The 12,423-nt window shown below is 43.5% G+C and overlaps 1 protein-coding gene across 5 annotated transcripts in view; it reads right to left on the bottom strand.

The window, feature by feature from the left end:
• LOC124253531 (beta-1,3-glucosyltransferase-like) overlaps nucleotides 1-12,423 on the bottom strand; it is a 43,451-nt gene that overhangs the window by 24,008 nt on the left and 7,020 nt on the right. For all 5 annotated transcript variants that reach the window (XM_046687333.1, XM_046687330.1, XM_046687332.1 and 2 more), the window contains exon 5: nucleotides 10,171-10,279. In XM_046687333.1, the coding sequence (XP_046543289.1) occupies nucleotides 10,171-10,279 (109 nt within the window). The remainder of the gene's footprint in view (nucleotides 1-10,170; nucleotides 10,280-12,423) is intronic.

The following is a 12,423-nucleotide window of genomic DNA, read 5'->3' on the forward strand; positions in this document are numbered from 1 at the left end:
AAAAGTCTGGGGAAATTTAGTGAAACGTTTGAACTCCGATTTCGCGCGGTTTTTTTCATCGCGTTATTTTTCAACTTTATAACTTGAATTTGCATTTTTGATGATTTATTTCGGTAAGTCCATACCGAAAGGTATCAGAATCTGCAAAGTTGTGTTTTACGTTGCATGTGACCTTTAAGCTAAAGCCATTAATGTGGTAGTATAAACTGTTGATAGTTTATAGTGAATACTTTTATAAGAACCAAAGTAGTAAGCTTACAATATGCATATATATAAGCTATAACATAACTGTGCCTAAGGTATAATGATAACTTAAGCTGTATAATAGTAACCAACTACTGAGAGTTTGTTAACTAATACATGTTATGAAATGAACATATGATAGAGCTTAAAGATTAACTTAAGCTGAACATATATATAATAGTAAAACTCGTAAGAGTTGTAAGTATATATATATATTATGATAAAGAATCATAGTACTGAGCTTAAGATAATATGTTAACTTAAGCAAATATATATATAGATAGCATACAGCTATTAATAGTGTTATCAGATAAGTATAAAATCAGCAAGATAGACTTATCCGTGGAACTGTCAACTGTTGAGCGAGGACCATGGGACCGAAAATGGTGGATACCTGAGACGCCCTTGGTGGTGATATCTCTCAGATAATGGTTTGCAAACACCATCTCGGACCTCCAAAACATCCCTCCATAATGGTATTCAAGGAACAATTTCCATGTAAAGCCAAAGTTGAGGCTAGTGCTCTAATTTCGTGGGGATTAGCAGCACTTGGAGGGTTCAGTCCAGCTGCCTTGTAGGCTTTTAGTATGACAGTTCTGATCCAAATAGAAATGGTAGTGCTGCGACACTTCTGTCTGTGAAGCGGTAGATATAGGGATAAACAATCTTTTGAATTTCCCTCTACTCTGCTTGGATCTTTGGAGATATATTTTCAGTGCACGACGGGCAAAGTGATAAGTCCATCGTATCCTCGCGGCCCAAGTATGGATGAGAGAGCTGGGACATGGAACAACCTGTCTGGTTTACCTGGTAGTTGATTTTCGCTATAAAATCCCAGCGAGTAAGTCCCAGATGAGCGATGTTGTGAATATCATCAAATCGTGTTCTCTCATAGTCCAAAGCGTGAATTTCCCGACATTCTGGCGGCAGTGGCTAACGCTAGCAGGAATAAGGTTTTGTGGGTCAATGATTCATATGACGCAGATAACAATGGTTCGTAAGCCTCACTTGTGAGGTGTTGAAGTATCACATTTAGATCCCAGGCTGGCTTTGAAATTTCCGCTTCTGATCTTCCAATCGGAAGGGCGTAGCAAAGGCGAGTAACTCCGTGTTCTGGTCAGTTTGATGCCCGTTCTCATAGTAATGACTGAGCTTATGGCTGCAAGATAAGTGGATAGTGTAGATCCTTTGAGATTCTTAGTTTGGCGTAGGAAACATAAGAAATCTGCCACTTGAGGATGTGTAGCAAATCTGGCTGAAAATCCTTTCTTAGCCGCATAATTGACAAATCTGAGCCATTTATCATCGCATAAATTACGAAAGTGGAGTTACGTGAGTGCAAGCGTGACGACCGCCGCCGCTCTGTTGGAATAGCCTCTCTTATTCAAACACGCCTTGATACAATCCACACGTGAAGTTGAAATGCTTCTGGTGTTTTGTGCACTTGTTTGGTGTGTGGATGTATCAGTAGATTGGAGCGCAGTGGGAGCTGAAGTACTGGTTTTCCTATTCTTCGTATGAGGTCTGGAAACCACGCTCGCTGGCCAGTAGCATGCGAGACCAAAATCAGATCGAGGCTCTTCGTTTGACTGATTTTTAGCAAGACTTGTGGGATCAACGCAGGAGGCGGAAAGCGTCGACGCGTTTAGTCCTCCCACGATATGCTTAGCGCGTCCGTTGCCCATGCTAGTGGGTCTGGTACTGGCGATCTGAAGGTTGTCAGTTGATTGTTGAATCGGGTGGCAAATAGATCTATCAGAGGAGATCCTATTTCCATGATTATCTGATTGAATATTTCTGTGTGGAGCATCCATTCTGTCGGGCGATGGTTGGTGTGGCGAGAGAGGCGTCTGCTAACACATTCTTTGCTCCTGGAATGTGGCAGGCTTTGATACGATATGTTTAGACTGTCGACTAGATCGAACAGTTTGAAACATCGAGTGAGTAGATTCAGTGATCTTGTTGACCCTTGTTTGTTCACATAGAAGCGCCACTGTGGAGTTGTCTGTATGAATCATTAACTGAGCGCTCTGTAATAGGTTGCTCCAGTGATTTATGGCGCTTTTATGGCTGCTTGCATCTCTAGCAGATTTATGTGACATAAGCTCTCTTGAATGCTCCATAGGCCTGACGCTGTCCTGCGGAAAGGTGGGCTCCCCAACCTTTTAGTGACGCATCCACGTAAAGATGTGTTTCCGATTCGGCTCTAGTAAGGAGACGCTTCTGCGCAGACATTCAATCTCTTGGTCCACCAGAGTAGATGTCGTCTGACGTAATCTGGTAGACTGAACGGTAGAGAGTCCTCGAGATGGGCATTGATGAGGACTTGTAATGGACGCAATTGGAGCCTGCCTCTGAGTGTCAAGTCTTGAGCCGATGTGAGTAGTTTCAGTAGACTCTGCCACTGTCGTAGTGGTAACGGAGAGAGTAGGGCTTGGGGGATCAGTTGTTGTATCTTGATCCATCTGTCCTCCGGGACTATCATACGGTTCTGAGCTGTAAGGAATCGTATACCTAGAAACTGCAGATCTTGCGTGGGCTCTAGGTCCGACTTGAGTAGATTTACTAACCAGCCTAACTGCGTTAGTAGCTTGATTGTAAATTCCAGCTGTAGTCTGAGACGCTGTGGATGTGGATCCACCTGTATGCCGTCGTCTAGGTAAAATGCACTCGCAGGCCTTGACGATGTAGATATGAGACCATAGGCTTGGTTATTCTTGTGAATATCCATGGGGCCGAAGTGATTCCGAAGGGAAGTACTTTCCATTGGTAGTGTATGCCGTCTAGCATGAATCTCAGATATTTCCTTGAACTGGGATGAATCGAATGTGTAGGTATGCATCCTGCAGATCTATACTTACCATGTAATCTAGTGGACTAATTAGATGACCAGTTGAGGTAAATGTATCATGCTAAACGCTGGTGGTTTGCATAGAAATTCTCTGTTGAATATGCTCATGTTGTATATTAGACGATACTTCTCTTTGGAATTCTTTTTCGGCACTAGGAAGACTGGGGAGTAGAAACCTGGTATGATGTTTTGCTGATCGAGAACTTCTAAGGCCTGTTTGTTTAGTAGAGACTGTACTGTTTCTCTTAACATGGGTAGTAATGCCAGTTGAACGTTGAACCCTGGTGGGTTGACTGTTAACGTGGCTTGGCCTTGAGTTGTAGACGATATCAGTATCGAAGGATGTTGGATAACGTCACGGGTCTTGAAGTATCTCCCAGTTTTCCCAGTGAAGTTGTAGTCGCCCACCCACTTGAGACGGGTTGTACTGGGATCGACTGGGGTGGAAGACTCCAGTCGTTCGAACCTGACTTTCATCGCTTAAATCCATCGTCCACCTCTGGATGATCTGCCTCTAGCTGATCCTCCTCTGAACTTGTTGTAGGCTAATGAAAAGAATCCTTGGGATTATTAGCGGCGCTAATTTCTTATCCCGTGCTCTCTGTAGCCCTGAGAATTTAGCCTTACCCGAGTACCTCTGTGCTGAATGTTTGAAGACGTTGGCTAACGTATCCATAGATCTAATCATCAGTACTTCTCTAGAATCTTTAGATACTTCCTTGGAGACCTTGTTAATGTTGCCACCAAACAGTAAAGGTGAAGACCATGGAGCTGTGTACAGGGGCTCTGTGAATTGATTATTCCAAGAGCATGAGGCTAGTAATCCTTGCCGACGTGCCATGGTGGTAGTTTCAGTAAGAGCTGAAAGATGGTCTGTAAGGAATTGTTGATCTTTCTTCTGCATAAGTAGAGCTGAATAGATCATCCTGTCCTCCTCATCCGTAGAGTTCTTGAACTTGGTGATGAGAGTTTCGTTAATAGTCCTAGATCTATTAAGTCCGAAGAACATTCTTCTGGCAATGGTATCTAACTGGGCCATCTTACGATCGTCAATCCTATAACTTCTGGACTTGGAATCACTGATAATCTTGAAGTTTTCATCAATCTCCTGAGTCTTGAAAAAAGGCTCCATATTATGTCCATAAAAATGCTTGGCATTGAAGATCGGTAAGTGAGGAAGATGGGATTTAGTAGATTTGGAGAAAGTTGTATCCAGTTTAGCAGGAACGGCTGCGATAGGATCCACAGGAGGTATGGTGATATGATCTACGTCATCATCTTTCATCAGGTAAGTTTGGGCTGTATCCTCGTTCTTGGAGGGAGAGGCCAGTTGTAATTCATTTACCATCCAATACCTTATCTCAGCCTCTGAGAAAATAATACCATCGTCTTCCTCTGACGTATGGTCGTATGTCGGAGACCTCGATCTGTAAGAAGATCTATGTGAGGACTGAGGAGAACGGACTGACGAAAGTGGCTAGTGTATGCAGATCTTGAGAGCGACATCCGCCGGAGACTGTGGGCTACGCGAACGTTGATGGCTTCGCCCGATGCTCTGGGCTTCTCGAACGTTGAGGGCTGCGCTAACGCCTTGTAGGCGTTGTAGAACCATTTTAGCCTTCGCGCCTGCGCCGAATGTCTGGAGTCAGTGTCCGCTCGACATATGAGTGCTTGCTTTGCTAAGCATGCCGTACATGACAAGGTGCGTGCTAGGCGAAGCACTCCTTCTCCGAAGCCTCTTGCAAAGGATCAGACTCTAGCTCCTTCCGAGGCGCGCCTGGGATACCTTGTGCAAAGAGCTCACTCCGGCAGGGTTGCCCGCCTGAGGCGCAGCGTCTATGGGCTCAGGGGCCCTACGAAGTCAAAGCGGGCTCTGGGGCCCTGTATGACTTAGTATGGGGTGGGCTCTGGGGCCCGTGGCTCTGAGGCCTCTGTAAGCCGTAGCGGTCTTCCATCATTCTCATAATGTGGTTGATCAAGTCATCTGGGACGTTCTGCGTTGATGGGGGATGTCTCTCTGCAGAGGTGACGGGACCCTCAGATAAACGTATTGGTGATAGCGTCGGCATCTCCAGTTGTGTGTTCATCTGCGCTGAGGTGATAGTCGCAGAAACGGGCCGTTTCTTGTGACGAACTTCTGGAATGATAATAGGCATATCATCATCATATAATGCTAATTCTGTAACTGGTAAGATATCAGAGGCAAATTTATTAGATTTAGTTGACTTCCCTTTAGATGACGGTGTAGATCTTGGAGTACGCAGAGTACAAGATGATATGGCTGGTTTCCTCGACTTGGACTGAGACGACGGCAGCTCTTGAGATGCAGGTCGCTTCTTGGACATAGCGGACTGGCGCCCCACGCTTATCCTCCGAGGGAAACTCAGGCATGCCACCAGCCGGTGACGAGTCCTCAGTCAACAGTTGACATGAAACATTAATTTGCGATGTATTAGCCATGTTTGAAACCGTTCTGAGATTTATCTGCCTTCCGTATGTAAACGGAACATAAATATTTGTCAAAGGCAGAGATAGGTAAATTGCTACACAATTTACAACGAGAATCAAAGGAACATGGAGTAATGCAACTAGGGCATTTTAAATGAGGATCGGTATCAGAGTAACGTAGTTTACAATCTGTGCAAATTTTCATTAATGTAGCCTACTGAACAATCACGGCAAAGCGTGAATAAACAGCAGAAACACAATTAATAATCAATGCAAATTGAATAAATATACTAGCACTACCTCTATACTAGCGTATAAGAGGAACTAAACTAGATTTAAAATATAGCTGCGAGCAGCGATATAGGGCTCCTTGGCTTTACTTCTTTGGAGCCTTGTGCATCTCTCACATATCTCATGAAAGTAGTAATGAATCATATCACTGCTAGTCGAATGCTCTTCGACTGGAAGTACTGGGAGGTCATTAAATTTCGATATACTCATCAAAAAATCCTATTTTCGTAGATTAAATAATATCACTTAGGTACAATGAATATCAAAACAGAAGAACCCTTTGTTCAAACAGTCAGAGAAACAGAAAATTTTGTGGCCTGAACTAAATAATTTGAAAGGTTCACTGTGACTGACATTATGTGAATTTAAATGTACGTCACATGTAGCTGACAAGTCGTGATTCACATTTAACGGTCAGTAAACACAACTCATGTGCCATTTACGGAAAGAGTGACATTTTCGTGCTCTTTATTATGGTGCATTGCCTACTGATAGAGGTACCTGGCGAGTTTAGTGCGGATTTTTTCTGCACTGTTGGTAGACACCATTTCCATCTAAATATTAACAGCAACCAAAAAGACATGTCGACACGAAGCACTCGTGCTCTGTATTTCGGTAGCGTTTATCAATATCCATAACACTGTTCCTCTCACGCTGACACAAGTGAACATGTGGTTTTACAGCAACTAACGTACTCCAGTAGGGGTATTCTCGGGGACGTGGACATCCTAAGTCGTGTAAAAGCAAAGTCTAGAAAAATGTGTCTACTTTGGGTTACTAAGCTAATTAACGCCAGACAATAGACAGAGTTTGTGATTGCAAGACTTCAGGCAATGCTAGACTGCGTAATTATAAGGAAACGAAACAAGGGTTTATTTACAGTTTTAATAAAATTATAATACACTGTGTCGGCAATGACGCTAATGTTCCCACGGTTATTAAACATCGACAAATCTCAGTTTCATTTGGATCAGCGGGGTGGTTGTGAGAGGATGTCGTTACCTGTAGATACAGTTGATTTACAACACTTGATGCCACGAACACCAGTCATTTCTTCTTCTCTTCAGGATTCTGTATGGGTGTCAATTCACGCAGAAATATCTTCCGCCTCGAAATGTCAGAAGTAATTTGTAATCTAACTGTAGCAACAATTTCCTGACAGTGATTATTACTCACCTAGCGTGTACACTTATCGGAGTGAACACATTTTATGAAATCAGTCAACACTACAAGCGATTTCTGAGTGAACTCACTCACCTATCATAGTCACATGCTAACCACGCTTACCAGAGTGAACTACCAGAGTGAACAGACTCACCGAAACCTTCACAATTCGGTAACAGTTAGGATTTTAACACTTCCCGACCAGTTAATCCCTTACTTAAAACAGACGACATCAAAGGAAACCCGTCTGTCCACGTCCTGAGAAGACAGACAAATATTTTCCTTAAGTCTCACCTCATGTAAAAGTACAGAAGTGGCATATATGATAAAAGGTACACTATGGATTTAGCCGCATAAAATAAGTTTTCTTCTTTGAAGAACGCAGGTTTTGGCTGTAAAATAAACATGTTCTTTAAATAGTAAAATCATTTCTTCATTATCACATAAATCTAAGAAGTTGGGATAGCTGAAACACATATGGCAATATAAACTTTCACGTAGATCATCGTACAGCGCACATGCCAACAGTACATGACGTTCGACTTAAATCTTATCACTACATTGAAAACACACTCTTTCATTTACATGCATATTTGAATATCTGCCTGTTTCCAACTTTAGAGGTGCAGAACGGATCTAAACTTGGAAAGGGCAGATCGATAGAGCTGCATTTGCACACTTACATAGCTTTCGTAACCATACACACTTCTCTCGCCTCCCATACCTGCACGTGAACCACGCTTTGCAGTGGTAGTCTCTTTATTGGACATATCATGAGGGGGAAATTAAGCCGACAAACAGTCGCCAAGGTATCCCATGCACATGTTGATATGTAGATATAGATGTAGATGTTATGACTGCATACTTACCTATTACTTTTCAAGTGCTATCCATGCTGACACGGTGAATAAACGTGCACAACTTGTCTGCGTTTGTGTGGAATCGATAACAAACAGCGCGTTTCAAGGAGCGGCTATAATCGTCCTCGCGCTTTTCTTCAGACTGTCGCATGTTTTGCACGGGTAATCTGCCGTGCCGTAAATGTCGATGAAACTTATGACACATTCGGCAATGTATCCCTGGGCCGTCGGTGATAAAAAGAAGTCCCTATTTTGTTAAATCTGTCCAAACTTTGGGGTATTTACTGTAAGTATTATTTATGATCACTGGCACGTTGTTGGAAGCCTCTTTGCGTAATGTTTGGCGTGGTGTGCCTGGAGGTGTGGGTCAGTTTGTTTGGCACTCTTTTTCTTTCGTTTGGGGTTCGTCTCAAATAGTTTTTTTCCTTTTAGCTCCCATACGTTGTATTCACACGGATAATGTTGAACGCCGTAGCGCTTCACGTGACTTTGACATAGGACCAAGAACAGAAAATGTTCAACAACCAAAGGCCACTTCAGAACAAGCGTTTAAAGTGTTGTATGTGCTAAGTTTAGTTTGGCACAAAATGGCAAAGAAGCCCGTGAAAGTTTTGAAGACAACTTTTGCCCAGAAGTAGCGTCAAACATGGCGGCCATCAAATACACATAGCCACATTTGACGATGCTACTGTGTAGTAAGGTGCATAGACACAAAGTATGCAAAGTTTGAAAGCCGTAGCTCTTGAAGTTTCAGTGCAGCACATTTTGGGAGGAAAGTAGTCAGCATTTTGCTGAAAAACATCACCAAAACTTCAATCCAAAATAGCGGCCAAACGGTGCATTTTAGCGACTTGACCGGCCGCCCAGGCTGAAATTGTAGGCATTTTGATTGCGCATCTGCTCCAGAACTTTGGCACACATTGGAGCATTAGTTTTGGAGAAATTTGCATTTGAAATTGAAATTTTTGAATTAATTTTGAATTATCTGCCCTTTGCTATTGGTCCTACAGCCTACAGATTTTAAAGCGCGATATGTACCCCTCGGTGGGCATCTGGGTGATTTTTGTCAAGGCATTCTGTCCAGCGGTGCTCTCTGTAGCTCAGTTACAAAATACGGCGGAAGAATAAATAATAATAATAATAATAATAATAATAATAAAAACACGAACGATTACAATAGGTCTCCTGCCTAATGGCAAGGAGCCCTAATAAAGGATATATGTGTTGGGAGACACAGGTGCTCTCACGTCCAGCTCACTGGGCGAAGAAGGAGAGAGTGAGGCACATGGGCTTGGGTGGCGCCCTCCTTCCCGCGCTCACGGAAAGGGAGATAACTCGGGGTGAGTACTAATGAGTGATTTTTTATTGAAGGGAGCTTCAATTGGGAGATACAAGTGTTCCACTAGGTTCGCCAGAAGAAGAAGACAAGCAAATAAACATGAGTCAGGATAAGAAAAAATGTGGATTTGTCACCAATTAATTACATGACAAAGTTTTTTTTCATCTTTGTTGATCAATTTAAGGATTGTACTACCAGTTGCACTTGCGGGCGGTGCAGCAGAGACCACAAACCAGTCAAGAATTCTGGGATATCATCCGGGACTCGTGGGGGGAAAACAATAACAAATGCAACAACCAGTCCCGAGGAATTACTCTAGATCACTGTCCCTTTAAATCTGAGAAAGATGGTGATGGTGATGATGATAATGATATTGATGATGACGACCTGAAAGGGTACTCACAATAATAACTCAAGTTTGGTGAGGGAGTGAGTGAATGAGTATGGTTTTACGCCGCTTTCAGCAATATTCCAGCAATACCACCAGAAATGGGCTTCACACATTGTACCCATGTGGAGAATTGAACCCGGGTCTTCAGCATAATGAGCAGAAGCTTCTTTGGTGATGGAAGATAGTTTGGGGCAAAAACCTTCTTAGTTTGGATACTTATTGAAAACAAACTCAGATTTATTTTTATGAATGTGCCGACATGACCCGACGTCACTAGTACAGTATGCCATATAGAATGTTAACCTGTGAATGGAGCAAGGGCTTGGCCTAGAATAAATACATCCGCAGTATTTATTCAAGGGCTTCATCATCATCATCATCATCAACAACATGCTGCTGAATATCATGTTCAAAGCACATTAGCCATTGCAATGATCTGTGTACACTTGAATTCTCAGCTCCAGGTGAGTACAAGTACCTGTGGCCCTTATCACTGTGAAAATGGTATACAGTTTGACTACATTAAAATTTGGTTAACAGATTTTTGTTTTCATTGAGCAATCACAAGACTGTTTTACATTACCTTTGAGGAGTCAAAACGTTTCAAAAGATTCAACAGTTTAGGTAGCTTTATCCTAGTTTCTTCTTCACAAAAAAATACCCATGGTGTACTTGGGAAAACATCTGGAAACCTGGAACATAAAGATGACAGGCTGTACATTTTTATTAAACCTCCTCTGTGGTGTAGTGGTTAGAGCGTCCGCCCGGAGAGCGGAAGGTCGCGGGTTCGATCCCCGACCGCGTCATGCCAAAAGATGTTAAAATATGGTACTTGTTGGTCCCTGCCTGGCGCTCGGCATTAATGTGTACAACAAGGACTGGTCGGCTCGGAGTCAGTATAATGTGTCTGAGTGGGGTATTCATGCTTCACTGCGGCATGGTATCTCAGTGGGCTAGCACTATAAAACCAGCTTAAGTCTGGGCTAGTACAAGCAGCCCCACATACACATACACACGCATGCACGTCGTCATATGAGCGAAATATTCTCAAGCACGACGTTAAACCCAATTTCACCTCACCTCACCTCACATTTTTATTATTTCATAGACCTGTGAAGATCCGGGTTAGAATTAGTCTTCAGTAACAATTGCTTGCTGTATGAGGCGACTAGCAGGATAGGATGGTGAGGCTTGCTTACTTGGTTGACACATGTCATCGTATCCTAATTGCATTGATTGATGCTCATGCTTTTGATCACTGTATTCTCTGGTCCAGACTCGATTATTTAAAGACTGCTGCAATATAGCTGGAATATTGCTGTGTGTAGCGTTAAAACAACAAACCACCACCATTATTTCACATTGTTCCCAAACTTCCCCAAATTGTGTCCCCCACGGGAGCTCAAAGAGAAAAGTAAACAGGTTCCAAGTTTGCATTAAGGCCACATTGCCCCTCTTGGATGTCTGACACAGACCTGGTTCCAAGTATGCATTATGGCCACATTGACCCTCTTGGATGTATGAGACAGACCTGGTTCCAAGTATGCATTAAGGCCACATTGACCCTCTTGGATGTATGAGACAGAACTGGTTCCAAGTATGCATTAAGGCCACATTGCCCCTTTAGGATGTCTAACACAGAACTGGTTCCAAGTATGCATTAAGGTCACATTGCCCCTCTTGGATGTCTAACACAGAACTGGTTCCAAGTATGCATTAAGGCCACATTGACCCTCTTGGATGTCTGGGACAGACCTGGTTCCAAGTATGCATTAAGGCCACATTGACCCTCTAGGATGTCTAACACAGAACTGGTTCCAAGTATGCATTAAGGCCACATTGACCCTCTTGGATGTCTGGGACAGACCTGGTTCCAAGTATGCATTAAGGCCACATTGCCCCTCTAGGATGTCTGGGACAGACCTGGTTCCAAGTATGCATTAAGGCCACATAGCCCCTCTAGGATGTCTGGGACAGAACTGGTTCCAAGTATGCATTAAGGCCACATTGACCCTCTAGGATGTCTGACACAGACCTGGTTCCAAGTATGCATTAGGGCCACATTGCCCCTCTTGGATGTATGAGACAGAACTGGTTCCAAGTATGCATTAAGGCCACATTGCCCCTCTTGGATGTATGAGACAGAACTGGTTCCAAGTATGCATTAAGGCCACATTGACCCTCTAGGATGTCTGACACAGACCTGGTTCCAAGTATGCATTATGGCCACATTGACCCTCTTGGATGTCTGGGACAGATCTGGTTCCAAGTATGCATTAAGGCCACATTGACCCTCTTGGATGTCTGGGACAGACCTGGTTCCAAGTATGGATTAAGGCCACATTGCCCCTCTAGGATGTCTGGGACAGAACTGGTTCCAAGTATGCATGAGGGCCACATTGACCCTCTAGGATGTCTGACACAGACCTGGTTCCAAGTATGCATTAAGGCCACATTGCCCCTCTTGGATGTATGAGACAGAACTGGTTCCAAGTATGCATTAAGGCCACATTGCCCCTCTTGGATGAATGAGACAGAACTGGTTCCAAGTATGCATTAAGGCCACATTGCCCCTCTTGGATGTCTGGGACAGACCTGGTTCCAAGTATGCATTAAGGCCACATTGACCCTCTAGGATGTCTAACACAGAACTGGTTCCAAGTATGCATTAAGGCCACATTGCCCCTCTAGGATGTCTGGGACAGACCTGGTTCCAAGTATGCATTAAGGCCACATTGACCCTCTAGGATGTCTGGGACAGAACTGGTTCCAAGTATGCATTAAGGCCACATTGCCCCTCTAGGATGTCTGACACAGACCTGGTTCCAAGTATGCA

Source organism: Haliotis rubra, unplaced genomic scaffold (assembly GCF_003918875.1).
Source record: "Haliotis rubra isolate DU_JTF1 unplaced genomic scaffold, ASM391887v1 Scf543, whole genome shotgun sequence".
Classification (NCBI taxonomy): Eukaryota; Metazoa; Mollusca; class Gastropoda; order Lepetellida; family Haliotidae; genus Haliotis; species Haliotis rubra.